At 34.7% G+C, this 19,924-nt stretch overlaps 1 protein-coding gene and 1 long non-coding RNA gene across 2 annotated transcripts in view; one reads left to right on the top strand and one right to left on the bottom strand.

The window, feature by feature from the left end:
* Nucleotides 1-1,171: 1,171 nt before the first annotated feature.
* The window catches only part of LOC129255432 (unconventional myosin-Ia-like), a 64,598-nt gene continuing 45,845 nt past the window's right edge, over nucleotides 1,172-19,924 (top strand). The window contains exons 1-3 of the mRNA XM_064097529.1: nucleotides 1,172-1,618; nucleotides 7,018-7,304; nucleotides 15,716-15,831. Coding sequence (XP_063953599.1) covers nucleotides 7,125-7,304; nucleotides 15,716-15,831 — 296 coding nt within the window. The 5' untranslated portion in view covers nucleotides 1,172-1,618; nucleotides 7,018-7,124. The remainder of the gene's footprint in view (nucleotides 1,619-7,017; nucleotides 7,305-15,715; nucleotides 15,832-19,924) is intronic.
* LOC135153771 (uncharacterized) lies at nucleotides 9,669-11,225 on the bottom strand. Its single transcript, XR_010293277.1, has 2 exons — nucleotides 11,155-11,225; nucleotides 9,669-10,199 (listed from the first exon to the last, which is right to left on the bottom strand). It is a non-coding gene; the product is annotated as an uncharacterized LOC135153771 (long non-coding RNA).

Below are 19,924 nucleotides of genomic sequence, written 5' to 3'. Positions count from 1 at the left end.
ACGATTTGGCAATTTACCGGGTGACATTTTTTGCACAAAATTCGAAACTGCATTGTAGTGTAGGCATTCTACACACAGTGTGTGAAGTAGCGTGCTCAAAATGTGCGAAGAACGGATGTGTCCTTACTTACGCTTAACCAGTTTAACGAGGGAAAGCGATCTTGAAAAATACATCGCGAGGTGGTTTTCCAACTGGTGGGTGTTTCATAAAGCAGTTCTTAAGTTAAGATCGACTTTAAGAACGACTGGTGATCCGTTCTTGTGCTAAATGATAATCACTATTAAATGTTCATTGGTGATTAATTAGCATGTGGTTCACCAGTCATTTTTAAAGTCGCTCTTAACTTACAAACTGCTTTATGAAATGGCCCCCAGGTTTGGAAGATCGCTTCCAAGACTGCTTTGACTTTTCATTACACATTAAACTAGTTTCCACTAAACTAGGTCTATCTTACAGTTATTTGTGGACCCGAACAAAATAAGATTTCCACAGCTGAGTGCTGTAAAGGTCAAAGCAATTAGCAAAAATATGAATCTGGATTTATTTTTTGATGGACCTACTATGTAAAAAGTATCACTATTGAAAGGAAAGATAACTTGGGTATGAAATGAATGTTTTGCAAGGGTGACAGCAAGTGATCAGACTTAAGTCGTTTATAAATACATCTACGTTCAATACACAAATCATCTTTTATGAGTTTTTAGAAGTCTCAAGGTGAGAAGAGACTATTTCAAGTATTTTATGAATACGTACATCTTTCATATTTTTGTCAGGACTCAGGAGTCAATCTTAATAGATTAATAGAATATAAAAAGAGGGATATGATGGTTTACTTCTTTGATATAAATGCATATTTGGAAACTTCTCAAAAGTCATCAACCAATTGGAAATAAATTGTAAATTTGTTAGCATGTCCTAAGCAATCGGCATTGCATTTTTTAGTCCTGTTCCTGTATAAAGAAATATGATTTAACACAGAGATATGATCAATCGGGTGTCAGGTTGATTTGATATTGAGCTTATCAAAAAGAATTGTGTGCGTAAATCCCTGCCTATGGATGTTCTGAGCCACTGTTCCATACGTGAGCCAGTGTTCAGCACCGCCCTCATGCACACCAGTATCAGTGTGCACTCGTTATTCACAGAGCTCTGTGGCTGGATGATTTATCGGGCAGTAATCCCTAACCTCTTGAATAGGAAGGTATGTGGATGTCTATTGTGTTAATCTACCTCCCTCAACTACCCATGAAAAGATATAACCTGAATCATTTGCTCACTCTTCGACCGTTTCATTCTCTCTCTAATGTTTATAAGTGGCGGGTGTCTCAGTAGGAGCTCTACAGTGGATCTATTCTGTCTGTGAATTAAATGGGAAGCTTCATACTGCGGTAGTTCATAAGTAGATTATTATTGACTAGTTGACAATAACTTTTCTCGGATGATCTAGTTTTTATGGATAGTTTGGAGACAGAGCCTTTGGTTCCTTTTCAGTGTATAATGAAGGACTCAAAATATCTGCCAAAATTGCATTTGAGTAATTCACTCTAGCTGAATGAACTTTGAAGAAAGTTGAGAAATCATCTGTAAATTTATTTTTAGGGCCTGCCATTTTGGTTGGTAAGTTATTTTTGTAATGCCATGTAATACCCATTTTCTGTTGTGATATTTAGGTGGTCTGTCTATGACAGATCACCTCTTAATTTCGTCAGAATTTTCTTTATTTCTTTATTTATTTATTATTCGCATCAATGTTTGTCGCCAACTTTATTCTGAATCGGCTGTATCAATTTGGCTGATTTTTCTGTCATATATAGAGTCTATCATAGAGACGGCATACTAAGCTTTTCAAGGTCATCTGGTCATGATGACATCATCAACGCGCCATTTTGTAAAATTCTTAATTTGATCATATCTAGATAACGGATAATCAATAGTCAATCATATTTACATCAAATTAACTTTAGGTCAAAGGTCAACTATCAATGTCATCAAATGTCATGTAAAGGTCATGACGCGCCTGTACATGCGCGTCAAAACTAAAAAAATTATCAAAATGGCCTATAAAAAATTTGGGTACGTTTCAGGTCATTTTAAGCATTTCAACATTTTGCGCACGCGCACATACATGCCCGCATTTTCGTGCGTAACGGTATTACGCAGCATAAATTTGCTGTTTTTCTATGCATATTTATTATTGATATAATTCTGATCAAATTGATACCTAGATCAGCTCTCTACGATCATTAATGAGGGAATGAGCACCCATTAAACTTTGCAGCACGCGTTCGCGCGAGCTCTTACCATAGGCTCTATATGGGCAAAAACATGCCTATTAAAAATTCACTGTAGCTCTTCAAAACGAACGGGACACCCATTTTTTTTTCATATTTCGATAGAGTAGGAATCATATATGATTTCATGTCTCATTGGACCCTAACGTATATTATGACGTCATCAAAATGGCGTTGGAAGTAAAAATATCCATTTTGCGTGTTATGACGTCATTATAATTATGCAAATTTGGCTCTAACTCCGTGAATATTGATCAATTTTCGCCCAATTTTGGATATGTTGTAGCTTAGGTCTTACTCTTTCTGAATTATTGCCTTCATTTTTCATTTTAATAAACGGATCATCCTGAAAAATTGCAAATAATAAAGGCATGTCATTTTTACTCATTTTGCGCGTAATCTCTACGGGACATGACTTTTTCTCAAAACTTGATACTACATTCCTCTATTTCATGAGCCATATCTCCATTTTTATTTGTCAGTTTTCCCTGAGCTTTTAGTATGTTGTAGCTGAGATTCTATGCTTTCGGTAGTGTTGCCTTCATTTTCCGATCAGATGCCGGGATCATGCCTGTATTTCACTTGCGAAATTAGATTTGAGATTCTCGTATTTTGCATATGTGTAAAGTCTATGAGAAATATTGTAGCTCAATCGGTTAGGCGTCAGACTTGCATCTCATTCAGTCATGCGGGCAGCGGTTCGAGTCCGAGGGTGAACATTATTTTTTTTAAAACTATCTTGCGCACGATCATTTATAAGAATTCCAATGAATAATAGTTAAAATATTGCAAAATAAAACAGATTATAATTACTTTTTTCATATTATATCTATCTAATGATATACATTTATCTATCCGCTATCTATGTTATAAATCTTTCTATCTATTTATCTGTCTATCTATCTACCTACATGACATATCTATCTATCTATCTATCTAACTCTACATAATAATATCTGTCTGTCTATCTATGTTTTATTAATATAACCACCTATCATTTATCTCTCCATCCATCACTCCATCCATCCATTCATCCATCCATCCATCTATATATAATTATCTATCATATGTATCTATTTGAATACATGTATGTATGTCTGTTTGTCTATCTATCTTTCAATCTAATATCTATTTAAATATTTTTTTCTGTTTATCTATCTATCTATACGCCAGTTCACCTAATTCGTCCGCATGACAAATAATTTTTTTTTTTTAAAGTTGATGTTTGAAAAAAAAAATATGTTTGCTGTAGGTGATACATGTAGATAAATATAACTGATCTGTTGAGAGATAGGCAGAATGCATGACTGATTCAGAATAGATGGTATTATGAGAATGGTAGACTGTGTACTTTTTAAAGGGCAATTGATAATTGCAAACTTAGTTACTGTACAAAATATCTTCTTGGAGTTTCTAAGTACTTTATATTCTCCTTGTGCATGCAACTTTTGAATAGATCATCTACATACGTATGCCTTTAAATCATAGGGTATAAATGACATATTTCTACATTAATATTCACAGTACATCTACTCTGGGAATCTCCGCAAAGAGCGTTCTTAATATGGTGGTGAGGTGAAGGAACCTTTTACATATGTGTGAAACTGATTGATTTTCATGCGTATACATGTACATGTAGGCCTATTGATTGTGTGATATCATTGACAGTATTTTGGCAGATCCTACATCTAATTATAGATTAGTCAAGGGTATTCTACCCCTCCCTGTTTTATGATGAAGATTTTATAAAAAAAATGAAAATTTGAGCTCAATTTCTACCTATATATTGATTGTAAACCAAGGGCAAAACTTTTCTCTAATGTTCATTATAAGAATAAGAATTATTACACACAAATTGCGAATTGTTACAAAAATTATGAAGAATAGTACACCACGGGTAACTGCCAATTCAGGTGCTCATGGCACTCACTCCAAAAAGAAACACAATCAATTCAATTATTCTGGTGCAGATGTAGCTTTGTCTTTGCTGAAGATTTTTCCTGGAGCCCGTAACACAAAGCTTAGCAATGATTGTAGAACATTTTTCTACGATTGATTCCATTGACTACAATGTACAATCAATCGTAAAAATCAAGTTTACGATTAATTGCTAACTTTTGTGTTACGGGCCCCTGGAGTGAAACATGTTTTGCTGAGATTTGGATTATCTATCATCAACATGAAGGAATTTTCCAAGGAAATTCGCCTCCTAAAGTCCCCTCTTATAATTGTCAGATATGGTCACCAAGGGGCTAAAAATATCACAACTGTTATTAATGAATTTCCTTCCCATCGCATGTGCAGACAGAGTGTATAAGCTCATCATTGCATTGATCATGTGAGGTATTTACAAGATTTATATCACATTGAAACAATTTGCAATTTGCCATTGGCAGAGTTTGCACATTCATTGACTCCAATAAACTTGCTAGTGTGTATTTTGATGATAAAATAGATGGTAAACTAGCTAAAAGAGTAGGCCTATATACTGTACATGTAGCAGAGGAACATTCTTTAACAATTTTTCATAAAATTATAATTTTGGGAGGAATACATGTAGTTTACATTACCAAGGTACCATGTTATTGAAAGTACAACTACGTATGTAGGTTGGTTTTTATTAGTAAAAAAACCCAGATAAGTTGTTCATGGTGTTTCATCATGTGAACGAGCAGTGAACAAGAACGGCGTCGCAGTCGTCTTATCGTTCGAGTCAGCGTTGTCGTCTACCCTTGTTCACTACAGATGCGAATATTTTAGATTTCACTCGACTTGTACATGTACGTACGTCCACGTGAAACAGCATGATAACCAGCGGGTCATGACACGCTGCCTGACCTGGAAGATCTGGCGTACCATCGCCTGGCGACCCATTCGGGTGATGTGAAAGTGCATCTTGTGCACACTTGCTCTTTCACTTGCTTTGATTCTTTTTTTTATGCAAGTTAGGATATATATCGATACGGTACATATATTGGAGATCAGAAGGCAATTCAAAATATGATAAAGATAATGCATCGTACAACTTACATTAGTTTGAGATAAGTCTTCGAAAACTGTGTTTTAGAAGGGAAAGGTTGATCTTCATGCTGAGCTTGAGTGGTTAAAAGGACGTCACTCACGTGCACGTCGATTATGATTTACGAGAACCGCAGAATGGATGTGGCGAAGTTCTCAATTCTGGTAGTGGACGAGGGTGAGGACCTGACGCATATGGCAGGCCAAAAAAAAGACTTCATCTCGTACCAGTTGTATATGTGGATGGTGTTTCTAAAACTGCTTTATGTCATTTTATGTGGACATTGGTAGACCAAAAGAGATCGAGAAAGTGGAACCAAGGAGCTTTCAACAGAAAGCTCCTTGGTGGAACATAGCTCTAGGCCTTTAATATGACATAAAAAGCAAACATTTTTGTTTCATAGCATAAAGATGCTCCAGTTAATTTTTATGGACTATTGAAAAATGTAACAGCTGCCTGATATCCTTCTATTTCTTTGGGATCTAGATCTCTATTACTCATTTACATGTTCACAAAAGGTTTAGAGTTGGATGACGTTCGAATGTCTTTTTGTTTACTATTGGAAGGACGTTTCAACAGTAATTGGAAATATATCAGTATTATTGCTCTCTGCAGAGTTCAATAACCAAATTAGCCTAGTTCCTGATAAATTATTAATATTAGCCGATACTGCCATTTGGAATATGCACATGTGATGTGCACTGAATATGATCCAATGAGTCTATGGCTGCGTTTATGCGACCTCAAGCCAGAATCATGATTTGAATCATGATTCAAAACACAAACATGAATCACAATATCACAGAATCAGCGTTTAGACGACCTTCATTCCAATGCTGTTTCACCTCAGATTCGGGCCAATCCAGTGCGCATCACTAGTGCGCAGTTTGACAGAGGAAGTTTTTCGCACGTGTGTTTCGGCTCTCGAAAAATCTTTTGCTTCCAGAATTCAATCTATACCTCATTTTGTTTACTTTTATCATATAGGGTCCATATGCTTCTATTCATCTTGTTAGTTTATCCAAAATGGTGTTCGGAAGTGAATTTCAGCGTAGATCCAATTTAATATTGATACTCTATATACTCAACAACAACTGAGATCATTGTCTGTCCAATTAATTCATTTACTAGAACTTGAAGTTGAAGACATGACCAAAAAATGAAAAGTAGTGGACGATGCGATGACCAACACAGAACTTGAACATGACAAGAAATGCATGCGTAGTACATAATCATGTACATACAATGAGCAAATAGAGCGCCTTGAGCTTGGCAAGAGTCAAACCGACAGCAGCCCGACACAACAGTGAGGTCATAGAATCATGATTGTAATCACGATATCGTTTATTCGAACATTTTCGTACGTGATTCTGCAGGAACGTCTTTCCAAACGCCCCTTTTTTCGTGTTTCATGTTTGTGATTCTAATCATGATTATATTCAATTTCGACTAAACGCAATCATGATTCTGCAGAATCATGATTTGAATCATGATTCAGATCATGATTCTAGGGTAAAAAAGTGGCGGATAAACGCACCCTATGCATAGACCATGAACCTCCCATGCTTAGACAAAGAATTATGCAGCTGATATAGATTTCTTGGCCAACTTGAGAATGAGAATGAACGTAGTAATGTACTTATGAATAATCTACTTTTCTGGGCTACTTTTGCCATCACTCAATTTCATTTGTATAATCCTTGCAGGAACAAACTAAGTAAAAGAACGTAGACTTAGCAGAAGCTGCATAGAAGAAGAGCAGCCTTGAGGAACCCTGGTATACAGTTCTTGTGGGAGGAACCTACACACCAGGATGGCACTTGTCAATGGCACTACTAATGGCAAGATGAATGGGATGAATGGTCTAGGTGGACAGACCAGGACCATCTTGGATGATATGGTTGGAGTTGGAGACTGTGTCTTGCTTGAGCCTTTAACTGAAGAAAACTTCATTGAGAACCTAAATATGAGGTTTAAAGCTAATGAAGTCTATGTAAGTATGAATGGATGATGGATTAAGAGCAAAATTGAATACTTCCTAGTGTTAGCTTGACGTCAAAGTGGTTTGGAGTTATTGTACATTACATTTTAGGTGCGTACTGGAAAGTGTTTTCATTATAAGTAGTAGTTCATGTATGATTATTATTATTTAACTTTCAATATCCATCCACTTAGTTACATTTGTAAAAGTTTTTGAAACTCAGCATCCGATCAGTTGACATGGTTGTAAGTTTAACAGTATTCATTTCTGAGTTATGACTTAACTTTATTACGTGACAAATGGTATTCTGAACCATTATTTTATTACAGTTGTATAAATATATATGAGTGTGGAACCTGAGGATTAATTAAATGGAACAGAATGATACATATATTTTTTTTTAATGAAAGAGATTATTCAATTCTACATATTATAGCTTAAAACAATCCACCTGTTAAGGGTGATTTGGCATTTAACTTTCTTGGAACAGTATCAAACAATTTGCAACTGTGAATCACTAACTTTTTCTTCTTCAAAATCAAAATGTTCTTTTTGGCTATATTAAGCTGTAACATGACCAGTCATGTGATTAAATTTTAACAAATTAGTCAAATGTGCAGATTGTTGATTAAAATTTAATTATTTCAATTCACAATGGCCTTTTTCAGTCAGTCCGCAGCCCGTCCGAAAGTGCTCTATTTTATTCAGCGGTATGCATAGCCGTCCGTGGTTATGCATACGTAATGAGCTGTGAAGACGAACTTTCCGATCGGTGTTTTTTGCTCTTAGAATCGTTTATTCCTCACAAAATTGGTCTTATTTTATAGATAAAACTTTGAAATTTCTGATCAGCTAAATAAAATGCACATTTAATGTATTTTGAAGACCGATATTTAGCTTAGAAAAAATGATTTTTTTCAAGAAATATATGTGAATAAACAGAGCGCATTTTTGCACCGAAATTACACTTGCGTCAAATTGATATTATAATCAATATAAAGCGTAGACATTCTTCTTTACGACTGAAAAAGAATTATGAAATTTCATGATGCAGCAAAGTCAGGAACCACAAAAAACCACGGCAATGTCCATCGCAAAATGATTGGAATTGCAATAGAATTGCCGACGCGTTCTGATTGGTCAACAGCGGCGCACAGACTTGCAACATTTAATATAGCTAAAAAAACCCGGAAGTAGTATGGAAGAGATCGATGGCGTATTGCGTAAGCGCATTGTTTTGGCGTGTGCAAGGACCCTGGTTCGAACCCGCTGGACTGTTTTTTTTTTTTTTTTTTTTTTTTTGGGGGGGGGGGGTGATGGGGATATGTTTATGCTTTTTCTTTAAATCATATTCCTTCATCGTTCCTACCCAGCTTTATTCTCTTTTTACTTTCATGTGAAGTTCTATTTAGGCCTGTATTTATTAAATCATGGAGCTATTAATAGCTCTATGATTAATTCTTACTTCTTCTTAATCACTGCTTTTGATTTTCAAGTTCTTGATTACACTTATTTGGGCAGGGATGGGAAGGGAAGTGAGTTAAAGGTCAAGTGCACATCAACAAAAAATTATTTGAATAAATACAGAAATTTCCCTTTTTTAACACAAAACAGTTATATACACAAAACAATGGTATGCAAATAGAGTTGATTATGTCACTCACATCACATTACTTTTTAAATTTTTGTTGCATTTTTATTATATAAATTTTAGCAAATTTGATCTAAAAAATCTTCCTCGAATCACAATATGTTACATTTATGGAAACTACGAATGTTAATGGAGGAATTAAAATCCCTCTCAAAATTTGTTAATGAAAATTAAAATAAAATATACATGTCATGTACATGTATCAAACAAAAAAATACACAAGAAATTAGAGTGCTTGTGACATAATCGGGTCTGTAATTTGCACATTGACCAAGATGAGCATATAATTGTTTTATAAAATTAGGCAAATTTCTCAATGTCAAAATAGTAATTTTTTAAATTTTGAATCATAGTTTTTATGAAATTTTCTGCAATACTTTATTTTTCTTTAAATTCAAATTAATTTTTTGGTGGGGTGGACTTCTCCTTTACTCTTTGCTTGGAATAGGGAATGCACATTAATATTTATCCACGAACAAAATTGTCTAAACATATGCAAATCCGTAATTGGACACATGCTCACTTTCCTTTCATCCAGGCCACTCTCTCACATCCACCAGGTTTACAGTCTTATAACAAAAATGATGAATTAATTATAATACCATCACACCATAGCTCCATGATCACACAACATTCATACAGTGCTTCACAACAAATATTTCACTTCTGTTCATATATGCAATAATTACTGTGGAAAACAAAAACAAGGCGTAACCACATTCAAATACCGTTTAAAAGGACAAATATATTATACCTTCGAAAAAAAAAATTGTGAACATACATGGCACTTAACCTTCAGCACATTAGATAACATATAACAGAGTTGCTTGAGAACAAAATATGATTATGGGGCATTGCAAGAAACTTATGTTCAATTTCAATTGCAAATCAACTACATGTTTGTGTTTAATCAAAGGACTTACCCTTAATTTTGGAATGTGTGATTGAGTAGAAAGTTTCTTGCAATGCACTATTAGTAACATTAAAAATGTTCTTTGGTTTTGAATTGTGAATTTTTATTTTTGTCAAGCTGTATTCCTGTCCAAGTCAGTATTCTTAGTCCTCCCCAAAACTGTGCTCTAATCTTGTTGTTTCCAATATCGATAAAGATAAATTTTCTGTTGTATCAGTCCAAAATTTGCAAACGAAATAAGGGCTTGGCCTTTGTCGAAATCATGGTCTGACCATTATAGTACATGATGGACTCTCCCAGAATGAAGTAGCAAGCAGAGACCAGAGTCAGCAAGTATGCAGATCTGTGTGTAGAAGAGACAAAAAAAAGAGAGAAATAGTCTAAATTACTAAATAACCATTCAAAGTATGAATTATGTTACATGTACGTCAATTAAGAGACTAACTAAGTTAAGTCTAAGTAGGACTACTGTCTGTGACAGCCACAATTTTTTTATTTGAACAAAATGGTTTATAAATACTACTGAGTACGGTAGTACCAGACTTTTTAGTTTGTCTTTAAACTGTTTATAGTCTCTAGAGTAGACTGTCTGAGCTAATCATCATTTAATTCTTAACCGCAGCCTGGGCTGGGGCAAAAATCATCATGTGGCTCAACTTCGACTAATTAAGAAAAAAGGTTAACAATTTTCAACATAAATCAAGAAATATCTCAATCTATAATAAAAACTTGATGGAATTCGGAAACCTGATAATCATTGAATAAAACTTTAGAAGGGATCTACTTATTAAGCTTCGTTTATATTGAGTCTTAATTAAAAAAAAAAAAGTCCACCGTCCACAGGCACAGACACATATAATGCGAGCCATCTGCCATCATTACAGAAGTTTCAACGTATGGGACCAAAGACGAAATTCTACCAACCCGCGACGAACGTAATTTTGGCATTATTTCGCGCCATCGTGGAGTGAACGAGAAGGTTACTTTCGGGTAAAACGTAAATTTCTCGATTTTTAGGGTATCATTTTCTCTAAAATAAAAATATAAGGTGAGTTTGCGTCAAGTTGGTTCTGACATATTTTGAACAGTGACTTTTCTTCTTTCTAAAAAATCCTGATCGAAACAATTTGGTTATGTAGCAAAGTCAGGAACCAAAAGTGAAATTCCGACTACAAAATCGCAGTTAAAATATTACTAAAATAAGCATCAATTAAAGAGGTAAAAATGGTAGGTTGAAAATGTCGAAATATGGAAAATTATATACCAAACTGTAGATGAAGGTCTTGAGAATAACTTACCACAATTCGTTTCGACGTAAACTGAAGTTAGCGACCAGTACAGAGCTATAACTTCAGCCCCTCCAATTCAGTGGGGAAAATCAAGCCAAATTGATCGCACGTTTTCCTTCGGAGACCGCTAGAGGGCCGCTGAATAAATTTCCGTGAATATGCTCATTATCGCGCGAGCTGCGGTCTGACTGTTTTGTATTATTTTGCAGATAAAGTATTTTTTACCTTTTAGAATTTTTTAAAAGTTGACCAGTACGCCTTCCTGTAAAATATTTTGAAAGCAAGTTTATTGCTCGTTTATTGAAACATAAATTGTGTTTGCAGTTGACTGGACATTGCAGGCCTACATGTTTCCTGTCATTTTTATTGGAGTTCAAACAGTGATGGAATGTTTGTTTTCCCAAGTGTTTGAACAAAGCAAACAAAAATGTCTACATTTGGCAACACTGCCTAGATGATTAAAGATCATGCATGAAAATGTGATATTTTTTTATTGGATTTACAGTTTATTTTGCCTGTATTGTAAGAATTTGTAACAAGCGGAAATATGTGAGATTGTCTTTGAGAAAGTTAATGGAGACTAGAGGTATGAAGACATTGATGACCGGAAGTTGTTCATTGACGATCTGTCATGGATGCTCAGAGTAATTAGACAATGGCTAATATCCTTCCTAGGTTCAGACTGAGGCCAGTATAGCAGAAACTACTGTCCTTATTGTCTACCTTAAATAGTAGCCATTTACATCAAAGAATGTTTGCTTAAAAACTGTTAGGACACAACATGTAATTATGTAAGGAGCAGAAGAGACAATTGTTTGTTAGTACAAATGATGAACCTTTAATACTCAAACAAAAATAATGTCATTTTTGTTTTTTATTTCATGGCATTTAAATAGAATACAAGATATAAAGAATTGCTTGAAATGATATATTTTGTAGACTGCCATTCAATGACCTTTCCTTTCAATAGAAGAAGGGGTCACTTGATTAACATTTTAGATGGAGGACTGATTATTGATTGCAGATAGTGAGTGAGTTCATTCAGCTATAACTGCTAAATTAGCTTCCACTCAGGATAACCATTTTTCACAGCTTAGGTCAATATAAACCAGTAGGCTATGTATCAATCAATAAGAATACTGCCTGAAATATATTTGAATGAGAATGGTCAAATTTTCTTTGTCTAGTTTTGATTTCATAATGAAAGAAATTCTTAAAGAAATTTATGATACCGAGTCAAGTTGATTCCATGTAACGACACATTGATTTTACAATAATTTGATTTTATAATATTCTTGTCTTCCATAAAATTATATGAAAGAGGGAATGAAAATTGTTTTCTCATGCAGTGAACATGATGATGATATTGATAAGTCTTCAAATAAAGCAGAGCCCTGCTGTTAAGATTAAAATATTTTTTTTATATCTTTTACACAAATGGATGGTTACAAGTCATTTGTGCCCTATTAACCTGGAAGTATTAAAGACAACATATCATACCATACTGAGGTTTCTTGTCACCTGGAATTAAGCAAGAATCACGTCAGTGGGTGGGACTGACACATCATCCAAAGCTTTTCTATTTATAACAAGTTACTTCATCCCATCAACTGATGTTAAGTAAGCTGTCACATCAGCTTTTAGAGGCTGTTCTCACTACGTTCCTAAAACTAGTTTACTGGAAACTAGTTTAGTGGAAACTAGTTTAACGCGTAGTGAGAACGGTCGAAGCGGTCTTGGAAGCGATCTTCCAAACCAGTTTGGAAAACCACCTCGCGATGTAGTTTTCAAGATCGCTTTGCCTCGTTAAACTGGTTTTAGCGTAAGTGAGGACACAACCGTTCTTCGGGAAGCGATCTTCGCACATTTTGAGCGCGCTACTCCACACGACAGGTGTAGAATGCCTATGCTGCGGTTTCGAATTTCGCGCGAAACGTGTCACCCCACTGAGAGCGTTTCCATAGCAACAAGAGGGAACGCTAGCAAAGCGATCTTCCAAAGTGGTTTCCTGAATCGGTTTCCAGTAAACTAGTTTTAGAAAGCGTAATGAGAACAGCCTCTTAGTGAGCTACTAAAACTGGTTTTACCTGATCAAAATCAGCTCATACAACATTTATGATCTCAACTTTCCAGTGAATCCATTCCATTGAATCCATTCCATACATATTGTAATAGTTTGATGGCCATGGCCTAGAATCCATTCCATACATATTGTAATAGTTTGATGGCCATGGCCTATGAATTAATAATGCAATTGCCCTCAAAGTATTATGTTCTCTCAAAAATTCAAGAGAGTGAATTAAATTTTGATATATTGAAAGTTACCAGTAGGGCGAGTGGGGAGATATGAGAAAAAAGAAAGAAGGAAGGGGGATGCTCTAATCAAGTAATCAATATACATTATTATTAATATTACTGATAAAATCAATCAACATTTTTCCATGGCTCACCTGTTGGGTCTTCAAGTCTGTGTTGCAAAAATATATAACATTTATTCAAATTCTGCTTTATTTTTCTTCCTTTGAATTAACAAAGTTTTAGTTATAGTCCTTTATAAGTTTAAATAAAAGATGGATTTGTGTACAGTGTACTGAAGCTGAAATTGAGGAATTCTTCCTTGAAAATGCATATATATTGAATTTTAATTGTAAAATGATACATGTAACTTTGAATATTTCATCTAAAATAATGTCATTTTGCCAGAATATACAGTATACTTCCTAGAAATAAATTGAACCTGTATCCCTAAAGAATAAAGAAGTTTGAAAACCTTATTATATTTCCCTATCCTGTCTATGAATACTGGACCAGATGTCAATTAAAATGCAGTAAACCACAGACTTTATTGATTTCCAATAAATGCCACTCCTTTTGTGTGTATTTTACCAGTCTGTTAAAACCACCTCCCAGAATGGACATTGACTTGTTAAGTAACATTGATTCTCCAAACAAGCTCATTGAGATTGCTTGTAGGCCTATTGTCTGACTGTATGTAACACCAAGATTAGTATAGAATGAATGGGTTTGTAAAAATGATTTACTATTAAAAAATCCTATAACCCCCCCCCCCCGAAAAAAAAATGCTGGAGGAATAGAATTTATATGTGTAACAGTAAAATACAGTAATTTTTTTAATTAATATACCATTGACTAGTTACCATAAGGCCTCTATGATATATTTTTGTTTCTTGTCTTTTTGTTTGTAATGTCATTAATGATCGCAATAGACTGTGCTTGTGTACAATGTTTATGAGCAAATTGCATCTCAAATGTGTACACTTTTCATAGTTCATGCAATGCTTTTAATAGAGATAATGACCCTTTGGCCCATATTGTAAAAACCATGTGATGATGAAGAGAAAACAAAAATGGATGTTTGTTTTGCTGGTAGTATACATGTAGGCCTACCCCACTTCTATTTTAGTATTAATTGGAAAGTGTACTTTGTAGAAGACAAACTTATCATGTAATTCTTTTACAGGTTGTTTTATTGATAGTAAATTAAGGGGCTTTTATAGGAGGAAATTATAATTTGTTAACAAATTTTCGGCATTACTCCTATTTGTTTAAGATCAGTATGCTCGATCTGTAAATGAAAATCATAAGATCAGTATGCTCGATCTGTAATGAAAATCATATGATCATAAGTCAGAAAAAATTGGAACCAGTGGGATTCGAACCTGCCATCTACTGCTTTCCAGGCAGCGACTCAACCACCAGGCTATTCTGGTTCACGGCTAAGCCACGATGAACTGGAATTCAAATACCCTCGATCCTCTTCTTTCTGACTCATTAATATTCAAATACCGTCCGCCGTGGACAATAGATAGTAAATTAAGGGGCTTTTATAGGAGGAAATTATAATTTGTTAACAAATTTTCGGCATTACTCCTATTTGTTTAAGATCAGTATGCTCGATCTGTAAATGAAAATCATAAGATCAGTATGCTCGATCTGTAATGAAAATCATATGATCATAAGTCAGAAAAAAATTGGAACCAGTGGGATTCGAACCTGCCATCTACTGCTTTCCCGGCAGCGACTCAACCACCAGGCTATTCTGGTTCACGGCTAAGCCACGATGAACTGGAATTCAAAAAGCAGTAGATGGCAGGTTCGAATCCCACTGGTTCCAATTTTTTCTGACTTATGATCATATGATTTTCATTACAGATCGAGCATACTGATCTTATGATTTTCATTTACAGATCGAGCATACTGATCTTAAACAAATAGGAGTAATGCCGAAAATTTGTTAACAAATTGTTTTATTGAATTATGGAATTACTTCAGCATGCTAACCATAGAAAAGAGAAGGGTGCAATAATTTGAATTAAATTAGATAATGTGCTAATCTATTTGTTAATGTCCTTTGATGGTGTCAATTTTATTTTTAAACCGTCTAAGTGATAAAACAGTTAAGCAAATTACCCACTCTCATTTTAACAGTAAATCTGTATTGAACAAAGAAAAAAAAAGCAAAATTTTGCTAATCTTAAAGACGAAGTTCACTCTACATTTACCTGAGAGAAATCTAAAGTGGGAGATTTTTTTTATTGTGTTATTGCAGACATACATTGGCAATGTCGTGGTCTCAGTCAATCCATACACCAAGCTACCACTCTATACAATGGAGAAGATTATGGAATACAGAGGCATGAATCTATATGAGCTACCTCCACATATGTAAGTATTTGATAACTGAATTATTTCTCATTTGATTTGTATCTGGGATCAGTCAGTTCTAGTAGACAATTGCTTAACAAGTTTGAAATCCTTTCAGTCCTATTATGATTACCCCCTACCCCCTTGGCAGAATGAATTAATGCTAATAAAACAGTGCTCATTCTGTAATAATTTCATAAAATTATACAAATAGAGAAGTAAAAATACATTACTCTGTCAGATACTGTTGAGAACCTACCAAATATATGTAGATTTTTGTCAATAATAATGGGTTGATTATAATTTAGGGTTAGAGTTTCTGTTGAGTGCTTTACATTTGACAAGGATGTTGTGTAGGTTTTCCTATTGGGTATGTGGTGTAGGGTTGGTATTTTTTGTGTTATTTTTTAAGGTAGAAGGCTTTTCAGAGTATGACAGCAAGAAATTAATTCATGCCAAAAGAGTTGTAAATCTTTGAATGTGTGTCTTCACAATAGGATTACATTTTGCACTATAATAACTTTAAGTAGCATTATATTATTTTCACAGCTACATGTAATTTGTCCATAGTACAAGTAGTAGAATTATCTAACTAAGGAAGTTAGCTGAGTTATGTTTTCAAGTTAGTTACGGTAAGAAGTTAGGTTGTAAAATGTGAAGTGCTTAGAGAAATTTTAAATAGGCACTAATGAATATAAATTCTGAATTATTATTATTAAATTATCATAATTACAGCATAGATTTCATTCATTCATGCATCATGCACCAATTAATTTTGAATTGACTTTCATGAAAGTGACAAAGTAAAACAAATGGGTGCTGAATGAAAAGACAGTGATATTCCTATGTCACTTTGAAATATAAATGTGCAAGTGTAAGATGAAAAAGAAATAGCCAAAGCATTCATTTGCAAAACTTATTTTATGTGACATTTGTGTTCATTATGATATCACAAAACTGTTTATGTGCCATTCAAAGTATACACAAGTACATCTCCTGTTACATTTGATATTACAATGGGTGAGGCTTGTATTATCTTGCAAACAAAGCATGATATTCATTTATCTCCATCCTTCTTTTACAATCAAACAATTGATGATGTATTATAATGCAATTAACATCTCCAACAAACTGTCAGTCTTGAATATCTGTTTGGAAGTAACTGTTTGCTTACCCCACCCAATAAATCATATATGCATCCATAGGTGGTTTCAGACCGCCTCGAAGTTCGTCAGTTCCAGGTATTCTCTGATCGGGAAATTTACCCCGATCAGAAAATACCAGGTATTTTGGTAATGTGAAAGCAAACTACGCGTAGTATCCCCGAAAGAAAATACCCGCTAAATAGTAGGTACTTGGTGAAATTACGAGAACTTTCGCGGGGATTTTTCCAAGGTCGTGGGTATTTTGGCAATCTGAAAACAAACTACGGGAACTTGTATCCCATCGATCACCGCGATAAGTGAATTTCCGGTTCATAGCCCGCGCTGTTCGATATGCACGGATATGCGAGGCCTACCGAGCGAGCAAGCCAGCTCCAGTGCATGCAGCGATAACATACGTACACTTTTCATGCGACGTGACTCGGGGTTCGACTTTGACTAGGCGGTTGATTCTTCTTCTTAAAAAGATAGTTTTACGAATTAAGGGTGATATTTACCGGTATTCTAAATTTTCATACCAGATGACATTGCACTGGAGTGAGGAGGCCACCAAGGCCTTAATTTCAATGTGGAGAGAAATCTAGTGCAATTGCAGATGATCAAGGGAACAAATGATTTGCGCATACGATCGAGTATAGTTTGTACATGCTAGAGCTAGGCCGGCCGCAGGTGGATTTCCCTCCCCGGCCGTCCCCCGATCGTACCGCTAAAAGCGCGCGCTTCTTCGTCTGCTACCAGACAGTACTGCGCATGCTCATAACTTCGAGAAATTTCCCCAAAGAGTGTGTTTCGGGGCGGTCTGAATGTGGGAATAATTATCTGGTATTTTTGAGCATGTAAATGTTCTCGTAATTTAACGGGGATTCTTGTGATCGAGGCGGTTTGAAACCACCTATTGTTCACTGCGACTGAGAACAATAAACTGGACTGTAGTGTTTCATTATTGTACAATGAATATGACAAAGCTTAATTCTCATTGAACAAGATATTGTAGGATAAGAATTGCAGATCAGTTGAAATTGCACCTATATCTTTCAACATTTCCGCTTCTTGAATTCAGGGGCCGTATTCTGAACATTGTCTTTTCTCCATATTTTATGTTTTGTCAGAGATATGACAAAATCGGTATTCTGGTGGATGTCATAACTTTTGTCACAAAAATTGTCATAAATTTCGTCTCTTCTCTTTAGCGCACTCCAAAAATACGCGGTTTTAAATGCCCGTAATCCTTTTATACAAGCAAAAGATATGACAAAAGTTATGACAGGGGGGTAGCAGTCATTTTGTCATATCTTTAAGTACCAAATATCCTGATACCCTGCCGACTAAATGTTAAGCAAATAATGATATTATTTAGATAATATTGTGGTATTAGTTTCACTCATCATCCATGACAATTTTCAAAATTATCTTTTCATGCTACAATTAGTTAGGCCCTACATATTTATTCCTCCTTTTTTTCTCTGTTTTCCTTCTTTTTCTAATTCTCCTCTAAAATCCCTCAAAGCTTCCTGTCTCTCTTTGTAATTAAGCGCATCAATACACGCGTAGTTGGGCGATGCCAGCAACTGTTTTGGGGATACGCCCTACCTGCCACAGGGCCTTCCTATTGGCTAGAAGGGCTCCCACTGGGAACTAACGATGATTTTGATTGGTTTGCTTCCAAAAAGATGGGCGGGAACTTTGAGAGATATGACGGGGAAAAGACAATGTTCAGAATACCGATTTATGACAATCATAGCGGTGTCACATCTCGGAGAGAAATGACAAAATTTATGACAAAAGTTCTGACAGTGTTCCAGAATACACCCCAGGAATTGCCAGTTCTTAGGTTTTCATGGATATTTTTAAGTCAAAAACATTTTTGAAATTGAGATTTATTTGTGAAAAAATAAATTTAGCTTATTCTATGAATCAGTATGCTATTACATTTTGATCTTTGTAATATCAGAAGATGAGGAGTCAAATAACTGGTATACTTTAATTTAATAATAATAATAATCCGAACAAATTTCCTTTATAATCCACAGAGAAAACTTCAAAAGTAATGGCAGGGATTTTGAAAAATTCCAAAATATTGAACCATATTGTATGGAAAGTTTGTTTTACTGTAGGTTATGGAATTGTAGGTAACAACTATGTAAATTGAATAAGAGATTAGGGGGAAAAATGTAATAATGTGTCAGTACAGAACCTGTATATCACATTGTTTTGGTGACATTAATTGATAAAGCAAGTTCTACAACAAAATTGTACTTTGAGACCCTTGCATATAGCTGAAATCTAAAAAAGTTTAAATCAGTGATGATTTCTAATATGAAACTTCATTTCTAAAATAGGATAATGATGAAATTTGAACTTGGTATGATCACAGTGTTTTTCATGATATCATGCTGTTAGGGTCACTCTGGTTCTCTCTACTCCACCCATTTACCTGCTAAGATTATAGAGGCTCTCTTAAAGGAGCCCCTATGACTATGTTTTCCTGTCAGCAATTGTGTAGGGTCATTTAAAAAAAAAGTGAATCAGCATTATTCAAATATTACTTAAATATCTGAATACAATGAAATTTAAGTTTTGAATTTTTAGATGTCTCTGCTCTATGAAGTAATATACTTATTAACGAATAAGATTCCTGAAAAAAATAACCACGCATGTATTTATGTACTCTGTAATAAAAGTATAAGTCAGGACTACTAATTGAATTATAGAATTAACTAGAAAACAGTTGTAAATTAGAATTTCGTAGCTACTCTAAATATTTATAAAGTTTTATAAAATATGTTCCTTGAATGATAATGATGCTGATGATAGTGATGAAGACAATGATGATGACAGTGTTTATAAGGCTAATAACCATGATAATGAGAATGATGATTGTAATGATGATAATCATCATCACCATCTGAAGATTTGTAAGGAACTTAAATTATCCAAGCATTTACAGATTA

Source organism: Lytechinus pictus, chromosome 3, assembly GCF_037042905.1.
Source record: "Lytechinus pictus isolate F3 Inbred chromosome 3, Lp3.0, whole genome shotgun sequence".
NCBI classification, from domain to species: domain Eukaryota; kingdom Metazoa; phylum Echinodermata; class Echinoidea; order Temnopleuroida; family Toxopneustidae; genus Lytechinus; species Lytechinus pictus.
The sequence above is the reverse complement of the archived record's forward strand: the minus strand, read 5'-3'. Positions and strand labels throughout refer to the sequence as shown.